This window comes from Acyrthosiphon pisum, chromosome X (assembly GCF_005508785.2).
Source record: "Acyrthosiphon pisum isolate AL4f chromosome X, pea_aphid_22Mar2018_4r6ur, whole genome shotgun sequence".
Lineage (NCBI taxonomy): Eukaryota > Metazoa > Arthropoda > Insecta > Hemiptera > Aphididae > Acyrthosiphon > Acyrthosiphon pisum.
Window position 1 is genome coordinate 5240437 of NC_042493.1, and position 26304 is coordinate 5266740.

The following is a 26304-nucleotide window of genomic DNA, read 5'->3' on the forward strand; positions in this document are numbered from 1 at the left end:
ACGTAATTTTGTTACTCATAGTCCCGTTAATATAATTTCACACTACCTATAATGTAATGAACATCTATTCAACTTTGATTTTTTCTTTGGCGATAGTTGTACGACGTTAAACACATTGTTGTTTGCTCATTATTTCTATACGACTATACTACTATGTTATCCCTAACCTATGTAATATAATGTATCTTCTGTACTAGCTATTTGCCCTGTATGGCTATCAATAAATACAAAAATTATGCATAAATTAATACACGAATGAAAATAATAATAATAATAATACAAAATTAAAAATCAAGTTTAGATTGCGTATCAATTAATAATAATAATGATAAAAACAATTAAGCCCACAATTTAGTATATAATACTATATTGTTATAAGTTATCACGCACAATATAATATCAGCTATATTTTTAATTTTAAATTAAGGTTGCAATATTGTATTGAAAATGCTTTGCGATGCCTATAACTTATATTATTATGATGTCTACCTTTGTCATGTCATAAAATCACAAAAATAGGTTTTGTGCCTACTATATGGTAATCTGTATACGAACAACGAAACATAGCGAAAGCCTATCTCAGATAAGATATATCACGCTTGGCGATTTACCATCAATAATTTTGCGATCAATTTATTGTCGTTCGATGAAATTATTGCGTTTAATTGTCATGCGATGAATTATTTATGATCAATCGACGTATATCCACTAATTGTTTTGAAAACTGCAGTATCCATAAATTACAATAATAATTATGCCTATCACTGACGTTCCCATGAAAATGTGAGTAGTTTTGTTATATTATTTTAATATATTTATTATTTATATGATGCGTGCAGAACGAATGACTGATTTTCGTATCAAAAAAAAAAAAAAAAAAAAATGATAAAAATAATAATAATATTATACGCTGAAATAATTATCAACTGTTTTTGCGCTTTATTAATTATTATATTTCGAAAACAAAAGTTCACGACGAACTCGACGAACTCGACGTCAAAAACACTCACACGACATGGACATATCCACAAATATGAGAGTATTTTGCACATTGTACAGTATTATGACTGCATTCAATTTGCAAGCCATCCCTTGAAAGGGTCAGTCCAAATTGCATACCATCTCTTAAAAGGGTCTGTTCGAGTTGCATAATATGCGAATTATGACCATCAAATGGGCTATTTAATGATAATTTAATTTATTATATTAATTGCATAACGTTATGCAATCATTACAATAAATATTATTAACTGCATTATTATTTTGAGAACTAAGAATTTTAATTAAAATTTGTAATATAACAGTAAATTGGTATTTTTTTTTACAAATTAAAAATAATATTTTTTTAATAATTTCATAAATCGTTAGTTGCGTATTTCTCAAACTAATACAAAAATTATTTTTACTGGCGTTGTATACCTGATAAGTGCTGTGTTAACTTTTACTATTTGTCAAACATTTTAAATTATAAGTGATCGCTCTGAAAAAAAAAATATTTAAAAAGGTGAAGGTTCTGTGCGATAGTTAACAGTGATTTTATAACAACTTCAAACAATAAATTATTATGAGACTTTAATGTCATTAAAATATTAATCGAGTGGGTATACAATATACATCATAGACATTATAACTGATTATATCACTGAGTTGATCTAGAAATTGAAATTAACGTTTCTTCAATTATTCATCAAAATATGGGATGTTTTCAAAATAATATGTTGCAGATAAAAATGTATGGCGTTATGTATTAATTGTATCCACCCATAGAGTTATGAAAAATGCCAACTTGTATTTGTATAATCATAATAATAGGTATAAGATTCAACATTCCGACTCAAATTAAAAAAAATATCTATGATACATTTCTTTTTTTATTATTAATAACGTGTAAAAGAATTTTTATGAGTATTAATGATCAAAGCTATATAACGTGTAGGCAACACACTACACTACATTTATTATCGTTTTGAACATGATTAATATTCCACATATGTTTGAAATGGAAATAAGTCACTGTCAATTAAAAAATAAATAAAAATAAACGTAAGGATCTCTTTTGTTTTTTTTTTACTGCGTTTAAATTAATCGAAAAAAGATGTAAAAAAATACCACTATCCTTTGTACAATATGAGAACGCGTTAATGATGTATCCAACATATTTAAATTTTTTTCAATATTCAAAATAGAAATATACAGGAAAGGCAATCTTATGATATTGGCGTGTTGGAATATAATAAAATAATATAATTTTCAATAGTTCAGTGGTCGGCATACCGAATATCCTAATAATAGGTACCTGTAATATATTTTACGGACCAATAGTAGTTGTTGTTAGACGAAACATACGACCTTCACACGTGTGGCGTCCACGACACGTGCAAGGTGTATGCTCGGATAATAATATTATGACGTGAAGTGACAGTAATAATGTTATAAAATCGGAAAACGTTAAATCTTTCGTCGGACGAAACTCGAAGTAAACCACGGTCGGGATAGGATGGCCATATAATATTTTGGGATCTCGTCCACTATATAGGCACGCCAATTTTCCACGGCGCTGGTGACAATATTATAATAATGTCGTTTACATAATATACATAAAAAGGTCGGTCGATGGTTTTTGAACTCTTTGCCACCAGTTCATCACCGCAATATATTATATATTATATATTTATTTTCTCATGTATATATAGGTATATTATAAGGTATAATATTATACGCTCATTCAAACCGTCTGAATAAAGCGCCTGATTAAAACGCCGCTACAAAGGTATCGAATAACCTAGCTAGTTGGTTAATCATTAAGTCTCTCCTTTCCAAAGCCATTCGCCTGTCGCGGTGCCTTTAATTTCGAAAATTGGATTACACGCGCTCCGAATATATATATATATATATATATGTATATTGGAACTGCGGCGCGGACTCGCGGATAAATTAGCGGGTTGGATCGTCTATTGCATACTAAATTTTTGTCGGATATATACGTCGTGCGTACATCCACCCAAATACGGTATATATACATACAGCGGGTTTATCGTACACCCGCATACACGTGTGCGAGTACGTATATATAATATGTACGTAGGTATGTGATATATTGCACGACACGATCGCACTCATATTACGTATATATTATATTATATTATATAGGTACGTGTGTATGGTGAATGTGTAATCATATACCGCAGCAGTATTATAATAAATAATAAATATACATAAGGGCACATATGTATATATAAAGCATAAATGAGCGCCCAGTGAAATATAATTGTGGTGGAGGGGAGTGATGAGGATTGGGGAGGGGCGCAGCGCAGCTACACTTTTTTCTCCCATTTGTCATAATCTCCCCACCCCCCGTTCTAATTTTTCAAAAAACAACGCATATCTCTTTGAAAAATTGTGATTTTAAATAACTAATAATTTAATATTATGGTTTTCTTGAAAAAATACACTAGGTAATAAATATAAAAATCAGGATTTAGGTACCTATATAGTTGACTTTAAATATGTTTTGTTAAATAGGATTTTATTGCTACCTCTCCAATTATTTTGAGTCACTTAAACCTTTGAGTGTGCCTTGGGTTGAGTGCATCAACCCTGTGTTTATACAATGTGATTATATCCGTACTACAGGTAATTGTTAAAAGTACTAAACTTTAAGCATTAAAAAATACAATTAATTAACATGTACATGGTACGTATGAAAATGTAAATAAAACTTTGAAATAATTTGATTGAAGTTTGCATTTATAAACTTACACTATTTTCGCTAACTAATTCTGAATAAATAACTCTTATAAATTAAGTTTTTTACTAAACGTTAACAACACTTTAATTTTAAATTTTTATTTCAATTAGAACTAACAGTATTTTCGTCTTCAGAATTTTTAAACATACATTTTAAATGTATTATATATTAGCTAATACCTAATACTTATAGCCATTTCACTTCATTCAATTAAATTGTAAATGTTCGTTGCTAAAAAAAAACAATAGGGGCTATATTTTTTTTACGCCTTTCCGATGCCACATACCTACATATTATTACATACGACAGATGGGCGAGGTAGTTCTAAAATCTTCGGGACCCGGGACGGATTTTACATGTATATTTTCAGAGGAAAGCTGACCATTGTGGAGAACAAGTGGCGGTGTACCTATCCATAATAATATAAACATGCACCGTACACACATGTATATAATATGGCTTAAGTTATGACACGTGAGTGCTTGACCCTAACGCGTGTCGCATGGTCTTTCATAATAGTATTTTACAGTCACATTTATCGACAACATAATCCTATCTATTATGGTGAAAAGATTCACACGGTTCGTATGCATATACGAGTATAAAATAATAATATGGGTACACAAGTGTCGGCGAGATCTGGTCGAGTTATCCCGCGTTAACGCGAATTTTCGCGCAGTTTAAATAATAATAGTCTCGATAATAGTTATATGCGTGTATTGTTTGTAAAATTATGTTTACCAACCATGAACCGATACAACGTTGCGATTCATGTCCAGTGTCCACCACACATCATTATGGATTGATCGGAGTTTTCACAGCGTTGTGACTGCACACATCGTTTTGTTTGATTTAATTATATATTTTAAAACAATACAATATACATATTGATTTGAATAAAACCGTTTCGCGGTTATTCTCGGATGTCGCTCACGAGGAATGCGTTGCTGATAGTACGTCGGTCATAGGATCGGAAACTTTATACCACAAAAAAAAAACAGAAGTGAAAAAACCCCATGAGGAAAACAAGCACAAGTGCCCCGGAAATATAATTCTGAGTTATTCGGAATACGGATTACTCTTTCTAATCACGTGTCGCCCAAAAACAGTATTTGTATTTTGTAGGTATACTCTATCACGGTGTTGTACCCTGTACGGTTTAAGGTATCTTGTGTTGTACCCAACACACAATATTACTGTTTCAAAACTATATTATTTATTGTGCGGGGTCCTTCCCATAGCGTATATAATCATTCCCAACTCCCTTATCAAACACCGTATAATATTATATTTTATGTACAAATGCGCAATGGCGGTGGCGTCTCGCTCTATAGCCGTTTTCAAGTCACCCGCAATAATGTTGTCGGCATACAACGTAACGGATATCTACGTCCGATGCAGACGTATTATCGGCAAAGCCGCGCGGTATTAGTACTATTTTTTAAAACATTTTTTAACATTTAAATTATTTTTAAAATCGTGTTAAACAAAAATAATATTATGTCGCATCTTCTGGACACGTATTTGCCGCTGCGCCTAGACGAGCATATTAACGAAACTACTATTGTATAATATGATCGCCAAAAAAGCAGCTTAGGCTATGCGTAGGTACATATGCGTATAATACGGGGTGATTTTTTTCGCGCAACGTGTATCGATATTTTTATAATATCTAACCTAACTTTGGTAAAACCGATGGGCCTGTGATAACGTGATCAACTTTCATATATAATATTATATGGACAAGGCGTAACATTATTAAGTAAGCATGCAGGTGATCTCGAGTGACAGCAAAGTGCCCGAGAGAAAACTGCCCAGTCTCCTCTCTCCCAAAAAAAAAAAAATAAATAATAATAATGATAAGACGCTAGCTATCATCACAAACACACACACACGTTCAAGTACCTTTATGCTGTCATAACAGGCGGTGACGCGACCGTTTTGAACCTCCACATTGGCGGCCGGGTGCGCAAACTTGCAATCCGTGTCGGGTCTGGAGCACTTGTTTCGCTGGTATTCCCTGCACACCTCCAACTGCAGCCATCTGGAATCTTTGCCGTTCAGCAGATTGTTCATGTTTACCACGGCCATGTTATCGCGGTTTTCGTACGATCGGAACAAAAATCTATTCGGTTATCTGGACCGCGGGGACGTCCGTATATAATATATTATAATTATTATATAGATATTTCAGTGTATTTCACGTGCACGATTATCGGACGGACGGAGAAAATCCGGTCGACGGAACTACCTGCCGGGTACAGGGCAAGACTCGCAATGAATGTGGTGTGATCACACGACGCGTGTACGGTGTACGCACACACAATGTCGACTGCTGTGCGCGCCGGACGTTATGAGTAGTTTATCTCCGTTTGGGCCGACGACGGTGCAGTGTATTGTGGCAGCGGCAACTACGATTCCTCCCTCTCCGGTCTGATGTTTTCTCCGTCGGTTTTTCGGTTCACTGGGCGTCGTACGTGGCGTCCCGTGGCGTACCTATGCTGCAGGTAGGTACACAATGCGATGAGGCTCGAAAACCTCCGAGTGGGTACAATAATAATATTATTATAATGGACACGGCGAGTAGCTTCTGCTTCCTGCGCGGTCTGCAAAACACAACAAAACATATCGATATAGTATAAGTTGTGCGATTCGTATACGGATTAGATTATAAACGTATCATATTAATATATTATAATTGTGTAATTAATTTGAATTCTAGACACATGCACATTATTTATGCTATATTATAATAATATCTTGTGTTCTTCCAAATAACATTTCTTTTAGAAAAAAAAAACCATTAAACTACCCTCTGAAACAATTTAGTGGAATAATGTACTCGATATACCATCGACTAGACCACACCAAGCCATCGGTATAATAATATGTCAACAATATTTTATAAGTATAGTTGACTAATTCTATTAGTGAAACTATAGCATTTACGTAATAATAATATATCATGTGCTTTACAATATTGTTTTTATTCAAATTCTTAGTAGTGCCTAATTTATAAATTATAGCTCTTTGTAATTTTTTACTCCCATAACTTACTATTAATGTAAATTATTATGATAGATAAAAAAATACGCTAATACACAATCCACCCACTAATTTTTATTACATTGTTGCTGGACGTGCTTATTACCGGCACATGCTATGTATAATATAATATATAGGTATAATACGTGTCTAAATTACATGATGTAATTAAGGCATTTGACTGCAGAAGAAGTAACTACTAAAACATCGTATAATGACTACCTCCTAATAATGTATAATATAAAGCGAGTTCCGTTTAATATGACGTGTTCGCGTTTATGCGGGTCATTTTGATTCCATAGAATATATTATACCGATTGACTGTATAAAACATCTCTTTTTTTTTTAATTATCGTCTGTCGTAAATGTTTGCATTAAGTTTCCATTGTTTTTATTATTCCCCGCAGATCGAGTCGCGTGTATTATAACGCTATAATAACTTGATCTCGCCCCCGAGTCGACCGAAATGTACCGCACGAATGCGCATTGTACAGAGTTTTCGATCTTACGAGAATTCCCGAGCGTCCTTAAGTATAATATTGTACGAGATTCAAATCGTCACTTTGGCGAGTAAATTGTTTCGGAGACGCAGTTGCACCGGTGCAGATCTCAGAAAACATTTCATTATTATCACAACGGTGTGTATTGTTATATATATTGCGATGAAAGCTGCGGCGACCGAAGTCCACCGACGTGTAGAATCGTAACCACGCGCAGATTATAATTATAGCAGGTGTTAGGTATACTTAATAACATCATAATATATTATGGACCGATAATTTTCGTCCGGACTTAATTTTGATCCAAAAATACTATTATTATTATTAAAAAGTTACTGGACACATTTTTCCGCCGTCCACCTTCGGGGCTATTACAAAGTTTATTATGCGAAAAGTTATTTAGACATTTAAATAATATGTATTTATGCATTTAGGAGACACCTACCACAACTGTCTCATATATAATATTATAAGTTGGTAATTTATAGTGGGTACGCGTATTATACATACGTCCGCATAATAATAATAATAATATTATAATTCATTAATTTTACATGGTAAAAGAAAATTTTTTTTTCACGCCGACCCACGAGTCTTTTAAGTTTTGAAAACGGTCCTGTGTATAGTCGGAACGTGGTAGGTCTGGCCGTCTCCAGCGCATACCTAAGTGTATATATATATATACAAAAGAAACTTCGGCAGTGGCGTTGGACCGTGACGACGGGGGTTTTTTTTTTAACTTTTCCGCGAGAAAAGGACCTTCGCCGCAGGAGCGGAAGGAAAAGAAGGATACTGCTGCAGACCGCGGTCGGTGGCACACCGGGAGGAGCGTGACGCGAATTATAAGATTGTGGTGAAAACGTGTGTACGAGAATATAATCATTACAAAAGGGACGTGGTGGTCGCGTCGTCGTCGTCGTAGTCATCGTCGGTGGCGGCGGAGCATGCTCGAGAATTATTAAGAGCCGCCCAAATACGTGTGTGTGCGTACGCACGTGAGAGAGAGCCATACACACACACACACACACACACACACACACACACACACACACACACAAACACACACACACATGCAAGCCATCTATAGTGTAAAGTACACCGCAAGTCGGGCGGTGTAATGTAATAAGGTGTGGACAAGGCGGCGAGAGGATAGATAATATGCCGCGTGACGCGCCGAAAACAAAATAATAATAATATTATATAATTCGCTTGTGCCGCAAAGTCCGGGACTCCCGAATTATATTTCCGATTTCCGAGAACGATCCCAACTAGACGTATACGCTACGCCGTCAAACGTACACCTTCACAATTTAAAACCATATCGTAGGTAATTAATAACATATTCTCATATAATGCTACGTTCGACGAGGGGTGGGCTATGAGCGCTGATATGAAGATTGTTATAATATATTGCTGTCACTGAATTCAAATTTAACACATTTTTTACGGTGATTTAATCAATTTCGAGGTACACTCGACACGGTATCCGGACATTTTCCCCCGGACATTCCCCCCCCCCCGGCTGTTTTCAGCGTTGTAGGACATTTTCCCCCCGATACATTTTTGGATGAGGACAATTTCCCCCCGTTTTCTTTTTCTTTTTAATTATTAACCTTCGAATATAAAATTATTAATTAAAATTAAAATTATTATTAATATGTACATATTTTTTAGTCTTTTTCATATATTTTTTTTTTTTTTTGTAAAAACTGTACTTGTTTGAATATTTAATAATTTAATATTTGCTACTGAATTTGATGTCTGGAGTGCTTCAATGAACATCCAAATATTTGGATATTAATATTTTTCTTTGTAGCATTATGCCATTATGTACATTCCATAAATAAGGTGGAAAAATCGTCGAAGACCGCCATAATGACAAACTATTTGATTTTGTAATAGTTCTCTTGTAAGTTCCATTGACGTATGTTCTATCAAAGTTTTAAATATTATTTGTTATTTTTTTATCGAAATTAAGATTAAAGACTTTTTTGTGTGTAATAATGCACAGTTTTTACAAAAATAAAAAAAAATAAATATGAACAAAAGCTAAAAAAAATATGTGTTAAAAATAATAATTATATATTCGAAGGTAAATAATAAAAAATAAAAAAACAAAAAAAACGGGGGGTAATTGTCCGCATCCAAAAATGAATCGGGGGGGGGGGGGGAAATGTCCTATTACGCCAAAAACAGCCGGGGGAAAATATCTGGGGGGAAAATGTCCGCCATTCACTCGACACCTACTGCAGCCCCAGCAGAGCAGTTATGCCGTGTCGCCCATTTGTTAACAACCACGCATATATTTAATGTAAATTATTATTATAATAAGAAGTGTCTTGCATTTCCCCAATTCTTTTCCATTCCTAGTTCCACCCCTACGGTATAAGAAACCCTGCACGTGGAAAACTATACACCATAGATTTATAATTTTTTGTGCAAGACGATCCTAACTAAAACTTCCATGTTCGTTTGCGCATGTAAGCCCGACATTTCATTTAAAGAAGATATATCGTTTGATATTCATCCCGAAGTATAAAAATAATGACAGCAAAGTTGAGCAAATACCTTTTGATAAAAAACAAACTAAAACACACCCAAAACCATTATAGACGATTACATCGGTGTAATGCGTTTATATTATGTATCAGTACGGATTATATCCGGACAGCCTGCAGTGTTTCAGCGCAGTACACGTACTTTAAAGTTCCGAGAACTGTCTGGTTGAATATAATACCTATTACCTGTACCCATTATTAGGTTTTTCGAAAACGAAATACACCCGATAATCCGATTTCCCGGGGATAATATCTGACGTGATCGTACACCGACGCTCGCTTCCAAATTATGATAATGTGTACCCGTCGATGAATCGACGACCCCTGGGTCGTACCGCCTCTGGTGGAAAAAAATCATTTACATTCATTACCTGAACCGTAGTTTGCCCTGAAACGCTGCGCCCCTAATCCACACCGACACGGTTACACAAAGTAATTATATATTTTTTTTCCAGGACAGCCATAAAATATATTGTCCAGTCTTCTGGATCAATGCCGCGTTGTACTGCGCATTTCTATACTTTCCCAACTATATAACGATCATTCTCAAACATGACATTAAAATCCATTTGATCCTCTCAATCTGATATTCAAATGTGGTCGAAGTCGTTATATTCGTTTTATAAAATTGTCGAAAGGATAGAAAGTCCTGCCCAAAGACGAAGTTTATTAATTAAATAACATTATTTTCACGACACAGATAATATTTTGAAAGTAGTCGTGAACTTTGAAAAATAAGAGCTATTTCACTATAATATTATTCGAGTCCCCACATGTATATACACGTAGCAAAATACATGAAAATATGGCTATGAAATGGACGTAACCGTAGACATACAAAGCCGAGGGTGCTAAAATAGTCGATAGCCGCAGAAAATGTATTATAAAGTCGTATTTGTAATTATATTTGTTTACAAGTGTATTGTACCTATGTAGTATTATTCCATCATATATGATAATATTACCGACTGCTATTGACAGCAATTGAATAATATTGCTATAGAGTATAGACCTATAGTCCGTGTTGTACCGAACCTAAAACAAAAAGCTTCAAAGCACTAAGCTCAAACATTTTAGCTGAGGTCAACTTTTGTGTGGACAAAAAACACGACAACCAATTTTCTGCAGAGTACCCCTAAGCCCTAAAGTTTGGAATTTAAAAAAAAAAGCGTAGTTTTTGTTTTCACGCGATGAAATTGATGTGTAAAATATAATATTATTATATAGTATACGCGGTGGCCGTAAAGGCATTATATACCTAATATAATATTCGCCGAGAATAAAATAAAAATACGTTTTCCGGAGTGTACGCGACCGACTTTTGCCGGGTACTGCGTATAATATTATACATATATAAAGTGATGCAGGTTTATTACAATAATTATATCAACTCGCTCGGCCGATTCGCGATTGATGTGAGCGCGACGAAACGAAAATGAGATGAATAAAAACAATGATGAAAACGCACAAAAAAATGAAAAACGTACCGTCGGTGTCGGTGTGTATAATATATATATATATATAGGTAAAGGTAATTGTTTCAAACGGGCTTTTTCGAGTCGCCGATGACGGTAATATAATAATATTATATAGAAATATATGGAATATAACATTATGGTCGCCGACAGCCATCTACTCTGCAGAGAATATAAATTATTATAGCGATAAAATAATATCATTGTTCTATATAGGGTTAGGGTTTTGCAGAAAACGATTTTTATTATTACTATTGTTATATAGGTACACTAGCGTACCTATATATGTTAGGTCATTCGCTATTCGCTTCACATACGTTTGTTTCGCGTTGTTCCGATAATGAATAAATCGAAATTATTTTGTTACATATAAATGGATTTTTTTTTTGTTCTTCCAGTTTGAAAAATAAAAATTACGTTTTTTCCACGGGTACAGTTGTATAATATTTATTGCACGCTCGTGGCCGCGGGGGAATTATATCCGCGACCACCATCACTGGACCTTCGCCTATCATCCGTCATCAACGAGTACCTATATAACATCATAATATCCAACTATCCAAGAACAATGTGAGAGCGATTTCGAGTACTTGTATTGTATCATACCTATTGTTTTTACTATTAATTATTATTGTGATCAACTTGATAAGGTAGTGTCGGTTTTTCGGTTGCCTGCATTATGTCATAATTATAGGGCTGATGGTCACTAGGATGATGCACTTCGCGTTATTTCCCGAAGCTAGTTAAGTCACAATGCTTGTTTTTTAACATAACACGCGCTTCATGTATTTTTTTTAATCAGAATAAAACATTTTTGTTTATTGACAAATTTCTATTTTAAAGTAATTTTTTTCATTACTTAATGCATTTTTAGGTTTTTATGGCGTCTGATACTAAAATCTGATTATTTTAAGATTTGTACTTAAATAAGTGACTTTGAAACGTGCTAACAAGATAATCGTATTTTTTTGAACGGCTCTGAAATAAAAATCGAGATTATACGATATAGCAGCGATGACAAATTGAAATAGAATAATAAATTCTGTTTTCGTATTAAAAGATTTCCACGTAAAAGAGACTTGAAAATGTGCAGTCCGACAAAACTTCTATTTGAATTTAATTAGAAATATTATTTGGTTCAAAAATTGTTGAAAATAATAAAATATAATATTAGGTAGGTAGCTAATAAAATATAAATATTAACTTTATTATTAAAGTACAATATTTTGAATTTTTGAGGCATAAACGCATTTTTTTTAGGCCATTGAATTCCCAGCCATAGTTATAAACAAGGTACAAGCGTATTAAGAGGACGTGATACTCGCATGTGTTGTCTCCGTCTTACAAGTGCATAACATAGCAAATTATACGCAAAGCAGAACACGAGTAACTCCGTTAACTTAAAAATTAGAGTAAATTGACCCTTTATAAAATCTAAAGGTATAGATTATTATATAGACAACATTATCAGCATTTTATTATATTTTAATTTTTAAGCGAGTTATGAGTACTTTAAAATGCACAAACAATTAACAATTTTTAAATACTCATAGCTCGCTTTAAAATTAAAATATAATAAGAAGCCCATGAGGTTGTCTAGATAATAATCTTACCTTTAGATTTTATAAGAGGTCAATTCACTCTAATTTTTAAGTTAACGGAGCTACACGTGTTCTGCTTTGCGTATAATTTGTTATATTACGTACTTGTAAGGCGTAGACAACACATGCGGGTATCACGTTCTCTTAATATGTAAGTATACATTATTATTATTGTTTATTTATTTACCAAATTTGTATAGATTATAAGGTTCAGAAAAAAATGAAATCGTATTGAAAACTATATTATACGGTAGCACCTTACCTAACAAGAGTGGTCGTATAAGTTATAATAATAATATAGTTATATTATATACCATCCGCAAATAAGTACAAATCACCGTCGGTGAACGGACGCGCGCGAAAGGTATAAAATTTAATTTATCGAACCTCCGCCGAAATGGATAATATAGGTAGTATAGGTATACCTATCATAGATCATAATAATATAATATATTGTATAATATATCGTCTATTGTTGTTTATCGAAAAACTATTCTCCAGGGGGCTCGTGTATAGGCCTATAAATATAATAATAATATTATTATTAACACGAAATACGTACTTACTAGCTATACAACCGGCTGCACAGGCGCGTAGCTTATATAATATTTTATGTATATTTTTTTGTGCGCGAACTGTCTCACGGTGGCTCTGATGCAGGAGGAGTTGGGACAGTGGAAAAAAAATTACGCTGCAGCACAAAATCGTCAAAGAATAAATTCCTGCAAAGTTTATGGGCCACGCTCGACCGTTTTTCTCCCCCCCCCCCCCCCGCCGCCCGCTCACTCGGAATATGCATCTATTATACCGACATAATAATATACGATTATAATTAAAATAAAAATCCCTCTACCGGAGGATAAATAGGGTCCTGCAGCGGTCGCAACGACGGGAGAAGTCCGTGTAAGCCTCGAGCCTCCACACGCACACGTCTATTTTTTAAGGACTTTGCAAAACACGCCGAACAAGCACAAATTACAGAATTTATTTAAAATACAGTCATATATTATAATAGCAGAGTACGCATGCGTATGGAGTTCTTCGAAATGATGAAAAACCTGACCTTCCACTGAGTGACTATAATATAGTCATTAGTACGCGTCTTCTTTTGGGATATTATGTTAAAGATATATTTATAGGTATTGTGTATACGAAATCACCATTATCTTCAACCACGGAGGAGCTATAGCAATGACATATAGTGAGTCAATGAAAACGGATAAGCATGGAATGAATTAGAGTTCCGAACGGATATTGTCCGTGTAGTCAAAGGAAGCCATGTAGAACATATTATTATAATATATTTTTATAAATATCGTTGAACAACATTAGAAATAGTATTCTTTTATTTGATGTATAATAGCATCATGTATATCACTCCAAACCTAAAAAACTACAAATATGTAAGAATTCGAAATCGGATGAATCATTTTAAATAACCCTGTATACATAATATAAAAACATATAACGAAAACCTGTGCGGAATCTATACCTCGGCTTTGTTTCACTGCAATATCGCGACTATAAACGGTTTTATATTTGTCAAGACTTTTTCTTGTTATATATTATATGACAGCTTAATAATGATTATATATGCGCACCTGCTTGTACATGACGGACACATCGATACTACTGCAAACGCCCACTAGTGATAGGGGAGGGGGGGGGGCAAAAGTAGACGACTATTTTTTGTTATTCTCTGCATTTTACAGGTAAATAAATATATTATTTTATAAATTATTTATATTATTAATGTTAAAAAAAAACCGGTGAAAATAGAATACAATTCTTAGTAGACCTCATTTTCTATGAGACACATCTGGCTAACGATAGTGACACACACATAAAAAAAAACCATCGTCGTAAAACCAATACATTCTTTGCTTCGTTCGGAATCTAAAATGTCTAATGGTATGTATAGTGGGTGGGATGGGCGGATGGACCCTTCGGGTTATTTTAAGTAAAGAGTAACACAACAGGCGGGGTCAGTATTTCAGCATACTGAAGATATTTCTTAGAATGTTTGCGAATTGTAAACCGCATATTATAATATGTTAACTTATCTATAATATGGGCAAAATAATATTATGGTGGCTGAAAATGAACGAAATATAAACGGTCCACAACGTATCGTATTCAATCAGTTGGAGATATAATATTATATTGAATTAAATCGCAAGAAATACGTATTGAACGTTCAATGTATTTGCTGTCATCATTCATTGTATACCCTTATAATAATATACTTCAATATTTATTCTGCAATCGAGACGTTCTATAACATCGTATCCAACACGCAGAGTTACAATACACTGTTCAGTATATTAATAATAATATAATATATCAAATATCAGGTGCAGTCTATAAGTATATATTACTATATAATGTCAACTTTAAATCCAAATATTGTCAGCAGTACAATATTAAATAATAATATAATATATAATAATATGTTCCATGACGTACCGAAATGGGTAACCAGGGTGATAATATATCACTCCCTATAGAGCTTTCATATTTTTACTTTTTTATTGTTCAATAATTTATTTAATACATATAATAATATATTATTATGTAATAATATGTGGTCATTGTTATTTCTAAATTTTCACTTTTTTTAGATCGTGATAAGTGACGAGATTTTTATAGAAATAGTTTATTCGTTAAGGTTAGGTAAGTTTAACTTAAGATTTACTATTCTAGTATTCTGGGTTTTTGAGTCATCCCCTCCCCGCCTGCTATACCTAAATAAGAATATAAAACCGTAAATATGCCAATGTGGGACTATCGTCATATGCATATAAACCCAACACGATGACGTACAACATAATATTATCATAAAGAAGTCTTACCAAAATGGCTTACGAAAAAAAAACGCTCTAAAAATAACTCAAAATCGATGTAGGTTTTTTCAGTTTGACTACTTATTATTTACTCGCACTGTATACGATTATAATATTATACGCGTGTGCCTATTTTTTACTAATTATATTATAATATTATTCTTTTTTTTTTTAAATCCCCGCGTGGGCCAATCTTTAAAATGCTAATTTTTAAAAATCCATTCCTAGTTACCCTTGTATACATTGTGATGTGAAGGTACCATAAAAACGCCAAATCTCTAGTTATCATTTAGTTTTGGCTGATTAGTATGTCTGCAGGGGCTCAGGACATCTTTTATATTACCTATATATATTATAATATATAGACATACTATAATATTCGGGAGAGGTGCACCGTTTCGTGACCGCAGACACGTTAACATGTTAAGTTTATATTCGCTTTACTTATATAGCTTTCACGGTCCACATGTTATCCGACTCGAACGAAATACTTACATCGGCCTACAGCTGCAGTGATGTATATTACCGTGTCTTTACAATATACCTACGCGTTTGTTTGTGACGGCGGCCGCGTGAGATTCCAAGTCGAAACAGTATATATCCTTCAAACGCACGTTGTGTGTATATATTATATTATATATATAGGCGAGTAACACTCAAAGGAATCGATAATCAGTTCTTATCCGTGGTTGGTTGAACTCCGACTGTACAGGATAATAACACGACCGCGTAAGACGCGCGCGGTATACAGTCTCATATTATATAGGTATATACCGATGATAAACGTAATATACGAAGGTATACCGCCTATACACGCATATGCACCGAAGGCATTCGATTTCCGATTTCCGTTTTTCTTTGTAGGACACGTTGTCGTACGGGATATGTGGATACTACACGTCATCTTTAGTAGATTTGTTGTCCACTGCGGCGTGCTTGATTCAAATAATATAATATAATATTTTAATATTAGCATATACTGCAGGATCATTCTTTTGTCGTCGTTGTCACGACTGACAACGTAATATTATCGGGAAGCATAAGTATTTGATTATTAGATGCGTTTCCGAGGGTCCAGATAAAACGATTGCCTTATACCTATTTTCGATAACCTATTAGGTCGGGTTGGGTAAAAGGTGATTGTTTTAAAGGTAGACGCTCATATTCTCAACAAATATTAACGTTTTTAGTGATACTTTATTATTATTTTTACATAACTTGGTCATATCAATAAGTACAATATTTTTGAAAAAAACCTATTTTAACTAATTTTAAATTTTTATATTTTTAAATTTTTTGGACAACAGCATATTATATTTTTCATTTCCCATTCAAAAACAGAATATTTTTATGACTTATTATTTTTATGTTTTAATGAATCAAAATCGAACTACAAAAGTAGTATAGAGTTAATTAGGTTATTATAACTTTTAAGAATTTAAAGTTTAGTTAAGCGATTGTATAGTGGACTGACATTTTGCGTGGTGTCTCTATTCCCTGTGCTATTCCACTCCACTCATCTAAACTTTAAACACTTTTATACATTGACGTTTTTAGAAAAAATACCACTTGGGAATGTAAAATTAAAAATGTATGCTGTCACTCAATAAATAAAACATTTAAAAAATGAAAACAATAAAAAAATAGTGAACAATATTTTTTTACAAAAATAAGGACTCTATAAGACTTAAACGAAATCATGTAAAAAAATGTTTCAATAATTTTCAAGAATATGAGTGTTTACCTTTAAAAGAATCACATTGTTTATGAAATCGATATATTTATGGACCAATAACGTTATACTCATTTTTTATTTCGGTATTTTTTTATTCTCGTACAGTTACCTCTTCAGGTCGAAAACTAAAACGAATCCACGTATATAAAATATATTATGTATGTTAATAAGCTGCAATTATATACGCGAAGTGATATTATATTTCTATCGATTCGTTTCGGATGTGCGTAACATAATATATACCTACATAATACGTAGAAATAAATTATAAGTAATTGAATATCATGATATTGCAGAGGTATTGCATTTATCCGAGACGTTCAGAATATAATATACCAACAACAGCAAAACAATAATAGATGAACGAACGAGACATTATTATGCTATACGGCGATTTTCCTCTCACGATACTTTCAGACGTATTATGTTATAATAATTATATTAAAAGTCCTGTACCGAATTGTCTAACATATACTATGGTGATTTATTTTTTTTTTGAATCCGTTGAGATGATGGTATTATTGCTCCCGCACGATCGCCCCTTGCAGTATATCCACGCCTGACTTTTTGTTAGACGCTGCTGCAGGAGCGCTCTACCAACATTATTTTCGTCCTCGGTTTTTCTCTATTTTCACGAAAACCCATTACAGCCGGGTGCTATGCGTGTGACATCTGTGTCCGAATTACAGTCTGTGGGAAGGCAGAGCTGCGGCTGCATGATGAAGGTTTTTCGTCGCCCCCAAAAAGTATGCGATCATCGAATAACTATAACCGAGTGAAAATATCCCGCAGTCATCGCAAACCCCCGTGCAATCATAGCTCATGCGCGTTATTCGCTTCGCTGGGAGAAAAGTTTCGTAATCATTCATAATCAACATCCCGACGATCGCTATATAAATCCCTGAAAATATTGTATGAATTATGATTGTTCGCGAGCTTATGACGTGTTGGTGCCGTGGGATTTTTCGTACCTAGTCACAGTATTATGCTATATATTTTGTAGAATGTAGATGTATACAATATTATATTGTTGGTAGGTAGTAAATTGTATTGGTCGACCGGTCGATGTAATATTATAACCTACCCGCGTGGACTGAGACGAATTTAGATTTTTTTTTTCCAATATTACAGAAATGGTTTTTGAAACTGTATAATACTATTGTTATACTATAAGCGTAAAAGAACTCCAAAAGATCATAGTATAAGGCATATTATATAATTCAATCAATGTGTTGTTAAATAAATGTTTTGTTTTTGTCTAAAATATAAAACGTACTTTTTTACTAGTTTTCCTTCAAGCAGGTAATGAATGTGTATAATCTTTATAATTTGTATTCGAACTGCAAATCATATAATATGATTATTTTATAGATACCTAGGTTGGTAATATTATAGTATAGGTAATATGGTTTTAGTCACCCAACGAAAGTAGAACTCAAAACTTGTAGCAATGAGCGTGGACATAGGAATTCTGTGTCTCTTCCTCCCCCCCTCCACCAGTAAATATGCTATATTGATACCTTTACTCGTACTAAGGTAAGGACCGGCGTTTCGAATACCGTCACCTGTAAAATGGGAGCACCGGGAACTATACGGGTACTCACAAAATGCGTACATATCATAATATACAGAGTGGGTCTGGACAAATTACTCTGAAATTTCATTTAGATATTATTATGTCATGTCATTCAGAAACACCCGGTATACACGGCGATTTCATTTGAATATTATATTTACGACGAAACGACAACCGAGGGCTGCGGTGGTGGCGGTGCGAAACGTATACGAGGGATTGCACGCGGAAAAGATATTGTTTCGTGTACAACGCAGCTGTTACAGTATTATACGTATGATTATATATACTACGCGTATATGAATAATAATAATAATAATAATAATGATATACCGTCGTATGGGCTTAACGATAACATTTTACGCGAATCAAAGAATAAACTAACATTATATATTATGTAAATTTAATAATGTTCGCATATATGTATATATATAGCATCTAATAATAATATGATCTTCATAAAATTATTATTATTATTATGTTATATTGTACTGGCTACTACTGTATACGTGTATTCGGTTGTACATGTTATAATAAAACACATATTATACGTATGAAGGTGGACCGCTGCTGCAGGTAGGTAGGTGGCAAGTGGGTATAATAATATTATAATCACATATGTAAATTTTCCACAACATTTCTCGTTGAACTGCAGCAGTTTATTTTATTATTGGTGACAGATGTATATTTGCAATTTATTTTTACCTACTGATACTTTTTTTCAATAATATAATAATCGTCGCTATTCTGATAACCGAAAGAAATTAAATTGTATTCCTACTCATCCAACAACCCCGAAAATATTCATAAAGTGTTTGGAAAAGTCATTTTATTGGTACCTACGGAAATTGTCTAATACAAAAAAAAAACATTAATGTTTACTCCAAATACAATATTCAACATTTTAGAAAATATAGGTCCAATATTATAGATATAGATACTTCATGTTTTTACATTTAGGAACAAAATATAAAATATATTTTTTCTAAATAATTATTTAAACAAACACATTTTATTGCTATAATTCAAAATACTTGATTGTTATTTATTATTAACTAAACATGGTTATTATTTATGTATACTACAAAGAGCCGAGTTTTTTGTTAGAAACTCGGATAATTAAAACAATTACCTATGGGCTATGAGACTATGTTATATACCCAAGTGGCTTACACATTCGAACCATATTGGTTAAGTTATGTGTTAAATAATAATGGTTTTTTTTTTCGTTATAAATTTAAAAACAGTTTGTACTGTTCACTGCACAAAGGTGAAAACCCTTTAAACTTGTTTTACAATTAGTTTTTTGATTCCGTCTAACAGTTGCGGTCCATGGGAGTAACAAGAGATGAATTAAAAAATATATTTGAACAAATTATTAATTTTGTTAAATTTTCCTCAAAAGCTGATGCATCTTCATAATATTATTTATAATCATTCACCAAAAAAATAAAAAATAAAAGTATACACGATACACCACGACCCTACACCGAAAAACAAGACTTATCTAATTGACAAATATCAAAAAATACAAAATCATCGCGTCCCCATCGTGCATAACCCAAACCGCAAAACGCCATAATAGTATTTATTATCCAGTCGCAAAACATAATATTATATTACATTTTATATTAAAATATATAAAACAGTACCTGTCGACCCGCTGAGTTGGTAAATTAAAATATATATATATATTATAATATGCCAAGAAGAACCATATACTCACATAGTATAGTCCCGTGTACCTATAAATATAATAATATTATGTATTACGGGATGACCGCTGCTCGTTCCGTAGAACACATAGATTTCACTAACATATTTTACGCACGTCGTATATGAATATAATATATATATACACACACGATACACCCGCTGCGTATAATATTATTATTATTATTATTATTATTATTATATGTCCTACCGCGTGGTACCTACAATACGGTAGGTAGGTATATGTATAGTGCGTGAAAAGTGAGTCGGTGGGTGCAGTTGGCGGGTGGGAAAGTAGCCGAAAACCACACAAGATGTTGCGGTTCTTATATTTTCGGTAATGTATAGGTAATATATATACTGTATAATGTACTTAACCTCTGCTCGACTAGGTGCATAATATATATATACGAGGATACCGTACGCGTATTATTCTATCTATATCCCTCTTTATTATACCTCTGCAGCGGATGACGACGACAAAAACTTAAAATAAAACACCACACCTCAGTGGTGTTTCGCGCGCGAAAAACAAGAATCGACTAATGTGTGTGTGTGTGTCTGTGTGTGTGTACCTATATATTAAATAATGCTTTGTAAAGTTTTCGTTTTCTTTTCAAATCCCAACGTTATCAGACTATAACCACACCACAAGCGCGGTCACGAGATATAATACTTATATACGCGTACAATATACATTATATATATATGTGTGTGTGTGTGTGTGTGTGTGTGTGTGTCTCTGGTGAGCGTAAAAATAATATAGCGAGGTGGACATCAAAAGAGAGTTGGCTATAAAAAACAACCACCGTGGTGAACAGAAAACAAAAAAAACTTTTCCGGACAAACGATGTTATAGACACTAGGAACCCGTAAAAACTAAAAAGCTATACCTACTGCATAACCATCTCGCCCACGCGGGAAAGAAGACGCGACACACTCTGCAGCGTCGGTTATCTCGCACACATACGTACAACTGCACAAGTGTAGATATATATAAATATATATATAGGGTTATAGAACATTATTATTATTATTATTATTATTATTATTATTATTATATATAGGATCGGCGCTATAAATAAAGAAAACTTTTCGTCTCGCGTGCGTTATTAAAAATAACGAAACAAAACGATTTATGCTCGCGCTTGGCGTCTACAGCGGCGTTATATACAATATTATACTATACGGAGTGATGCATTTACACAGCTACACTGTCTCCATTTTATTCATAGTAATATTAAACATTACTTTTTTATAAAAAACCAAAATGTTTAACAGTTAACAATTGTTTATCATATAGCCATTTTTTATGTTTACTATATTTTGTTTAATGACAACATATATAGGCATTTTAAAAAGAAAAACTAAGAATTCTAAAAGTGTTGATGCCTTAATATCGAATAATACAAATAACTGTGGAGCACAAGAACTTTTTGGGGTTATAAACCTTACCATTTTGATATACGCTTTTCCAAACTTTAAACGCCGCTTGCCAAAAATAAAAAAAACTATTTATCCAATACACCCAACTAATTTTTTAGAAAAGTATTCTGCATCTGATTAAGTAGTTATAAATTCGGGTTGTCATTAAAAATTCAAAAACCTAAACAACTATGAAATTAATTTAAACCTACCTACTCTTACAAAATGAGTGTAACCGTGAAAACTGATCACCCTGTACAGTGTGTATATATTATATACAACTCTAAACATATGGCGATCGATATACAACATGAAATAATAACGTTATCATTACATACATATAATAAATATAATAAATGTGCTTCATATAACAATAAAATACCGAATCGATAATTTTGTCTGCGATGTGCGCGCCTATATGGGTACCTATGTTATTATAGGTAGCTTATATAAAAAACGTAATACGTCGGAAAAACTTCGGCGACGACTTTTTCTGCGAGCGTAACTCGCGTTTAATAAATTATATTATTTTTTTTTAGTGACAGATATTTAATTTTTTTATTTTATTCTGGCCGAGACACGCACAATATAATATTATATTGTAATCCATTCTATATCACTTTAGCAGTTCAGGGATATTACACGCGCATCGGGTACACCTATTAGGTATACAGGTAGGTATAATACGAACCACGTATAATAGTATACAATTAATTAATCAATTAATATATATTATATACACTATACAGTTTTTTAAAAGTTTTATTTAATAAAAAGCAAAATACCCGCAGTCAACTACTCCTCTGCGTGCGCAATAATTATCATGCACACATATTCAACGATTCGTCTGAATCAGTCAAGCTCGGTCGATAATATTATTAATTTTTCGAAACGTACTGCGAATCAAACCTTGTGTCAACATAATATCAAGCTCGGATTAAGGGGGGGGGGTCCAGAGGGGGCCATGGCCCCCGGGCCTCAATAGTTCGAATTTATAAAAGAGCCTCAGACTTGTTCATTACTTTTTTCGTTATAGGCTATAAAACTGCATAAATCACCTTAAAAAAATCGATGATTATTTAGCGAAGAAGAAAGCTTATACATTATAATTTATAAATAAATGATACATTATTTATTTCCAAGTACCTAATATCTAATAGATATTATCTATATATATTTATTATAACAGGTACCTACCTAACATTAAATAATATATACATTATAAACATACGAACAAGCTATTATTATTTTTTTTTCGTACAGGGGCCTCTTTTAAAACTTTGGCCCCTGGGCCTCGAAATGTCTTAATCCGGGCTTGCATAATATAATGCAGTTATGATAAAAACAAACCTCTGCAAGACTATTTAATATATATATAATATATCTACAAACATCCTATGTATTATAATAGTAGCCTCAAACTTAAACTACATTAAATGTAGTTTATTATGATATGATGTTTATAGGTTAAATTAGAAATACTCGTAAGCTGCACAACAAGGGTCGGCCTGGCACTTTATATAATATTGTGTCCGCGGTATTGTACTTTATAAAAAAAAGTATACTTAAATCATTGATGACCAAAGAGAAAAATTATTCGTGAGGATATTTATTTATTTATTTAGTACGGGCAGTGAGCCCAATATAATTTACAAAAATATATAATATATTTAACCCAAGTGGGCGTGTTAGGTATATTAGGAGAATTTATCACTTATGAATATAAACTTTATGAATAATATTATGCTGCCTTATAATTATAACTTACTGAAATTGATAATTTTAATATTTCGATAATAATAAACCAATTACATGTCGATCATGTAGAGCAAGATTTATTTTTAAGGTCCATTTTTTTTGCGGGCTGGTATAACACACACAAACACACACACATATGGATTTGGATATTTTGTATTTTTATATAAAATGATCTACCTATAATATAATATATGGTACGATATTTGTGTATAGAGAACCGACGGTTATCGTCAAACTCTCACGCGATGTTCGTAGTTAGTAGGTATAGGTATACACAACATTATATATGTACCTATAATATACTTGCTTCATTATCCCGGGGGGCTGCGCCGTCCGAACGATAATAATTATTTTATTGTTGACGGGCAGTGCGCTTGCACATTTAAGCCCGGGCCGATATTGATCTAATTATTAAAAATGTATAATAATATTATTATAATAACCATTAAAATAATAATATTAATAATAGTTGTAGGTACATACTATACAGTCGCGATATTATTATACGCACGCAAACGCCATATTATGAAGCCAGACCCCTATGGCAGGAAGGGGAAAAAAGGGGGCACAGCGCTCCTTCGGTGCAGTGCTTGTAAAATATATACTTAAATTATGTTATATGAGTATGACTATATAATATAATATAATATCGAATGTGTGTTTCACAAAGCACGCGTTATGCACACTGTCGAAGAACTGCGGTCTTTCCATGGCTCGAAATGTTTTTGAAACCCCATCGAGTTTAATGCAGTTCCATTTGACTATGATATACCTATACACAAGTTTTCCGAGCAATATTATTGCAGATAATGTACTCTTGGTATCAATTAAATAATTGCACGACGTAGTGGTGTTAGAAATTTCAAAGCCTACATTAATAATATTGCCTGTGTAGGTTCTTATGATTTTGGAAAAAGAAAAGTATATATTTGTAACATATTAATATCGAATTTCACTGTACACAATTAAGTATATTTTTTTTCCTGTCAAGGTGTACCCCGAATATAAACAGAACAATGATAATGTTCATTTAAAAATGATTTATTCGATATAATACTATATGCAATATCACTTCAGAATTCAGACTATACAATACATTTTGTAAGCCTAGACAATTATTCAGGGATTCCAGTTAAACGGACATTATATTGTATTATTATATATCGTACCTACGTGTGTAATAATAAAATATGCATTGCGTATGATCAACTATGACGGACCACATCATATTATATCAGTATACTTACACACTTCGAGGGCAGGATTAACGTGTACACAATTAAAAAAAAAAATCCTCGAGTGTCTGTCACTCTGTCCGAGTCGAGTCACGCCACTGCTCTACAGCGATTAGAGTATTTTAATATTTCATGGTTTTATAATATTATATTAATGCTACCTACTTTCTTCGCATTAAACGCACCCAAAATCAAAATACAGCGCACGTATATTGGTACCTACTGTAGGAGAACAATGGAAACGCATTATATGGAATTCGATAAAATATATTGTTATGTATTTATCGCATATTATATTCACAGTGTGTTTTTGAATACAAACACTGTATATATAATAAACAGAATAACGTATAAAAAAGTATTTAAAAATCGCTGCTAAAAGTAAAACTCTTAAACGTCGAAATATATATATATAGTAACATGTAAAGGTGTCTACGCGAATACTTGACGAACAAAGTGAAAAATAATAATATATATAATAGTCTACATTCGAGTATATACTTGCTATATTATAATATATTTTATACATACTATTATGTAGGAAGGTAATAGGTATATATTATTATATTGATAGTTAAGAATTTATTAGAAAACCGTAAGATTTTACAGGAAAGCGATCTAAGATTTCTTATTTTTTTTTTTAATTCCTAATGAATTATGATTTTATTTTAAAAACTATCCACTCATGGCAAGTACCTTCAGTTAAATTACAAACATCAACATTCTAAAAATATTTGAAATTTAGTAATAATAACACATTCGCGGTAACTACGCCAAATTATATATATTATTATGTAAAAAGCCCAAAAATGGTTGTATAGTTCGATCCCGAGGTAAATATTATTATTTTTTAATGTACATTATACATGCATCCGTTTATATATTTTTTACGATTATATTTTTGCACTAAAAAATACGTGCGACTGTAAACCGTGAATAGACAAACATTTTAAAAATAGTTGTTGCAAATAATTTGCCGTGACGTTAAAAACGTCCCCTGCAATAATGAAATCGAAACGATATTCTTACGAAAACACTTGTCTAACTTTTGGCTTTTCAGCCGTCGATTTACCGCGACACCGGGTCTCTATAATA

At 32.9% G+C, this 26304-nt stretch overlaps 1 protein-coding gene across 2 annotated transcripts in view; it reads right to left on the minus strand.

Moving 5' to 3' along the window:
* Window positions 1-26304, minus strand: part of LOC100165326 (protein muscleblind) — a 179997-nt gene that overhangs the window by 73912 nt on the left and 79781 nt on the right. For both annotated transcript variants that reach the window (XM_001952422.5, XM_029485878.1), the window contains exon 3: window positions 5654-6354. In XM_001952422.5, the coding sequence (XP_001952457.1) occupies window positions 5654-5839 (186 nt within the window). In that variant the 5' untranslated portion in view covers window positions 5840-6354. The remainder of the gene's footprint in view (window positions 1-5653; window positions 6355-26304) is intronic.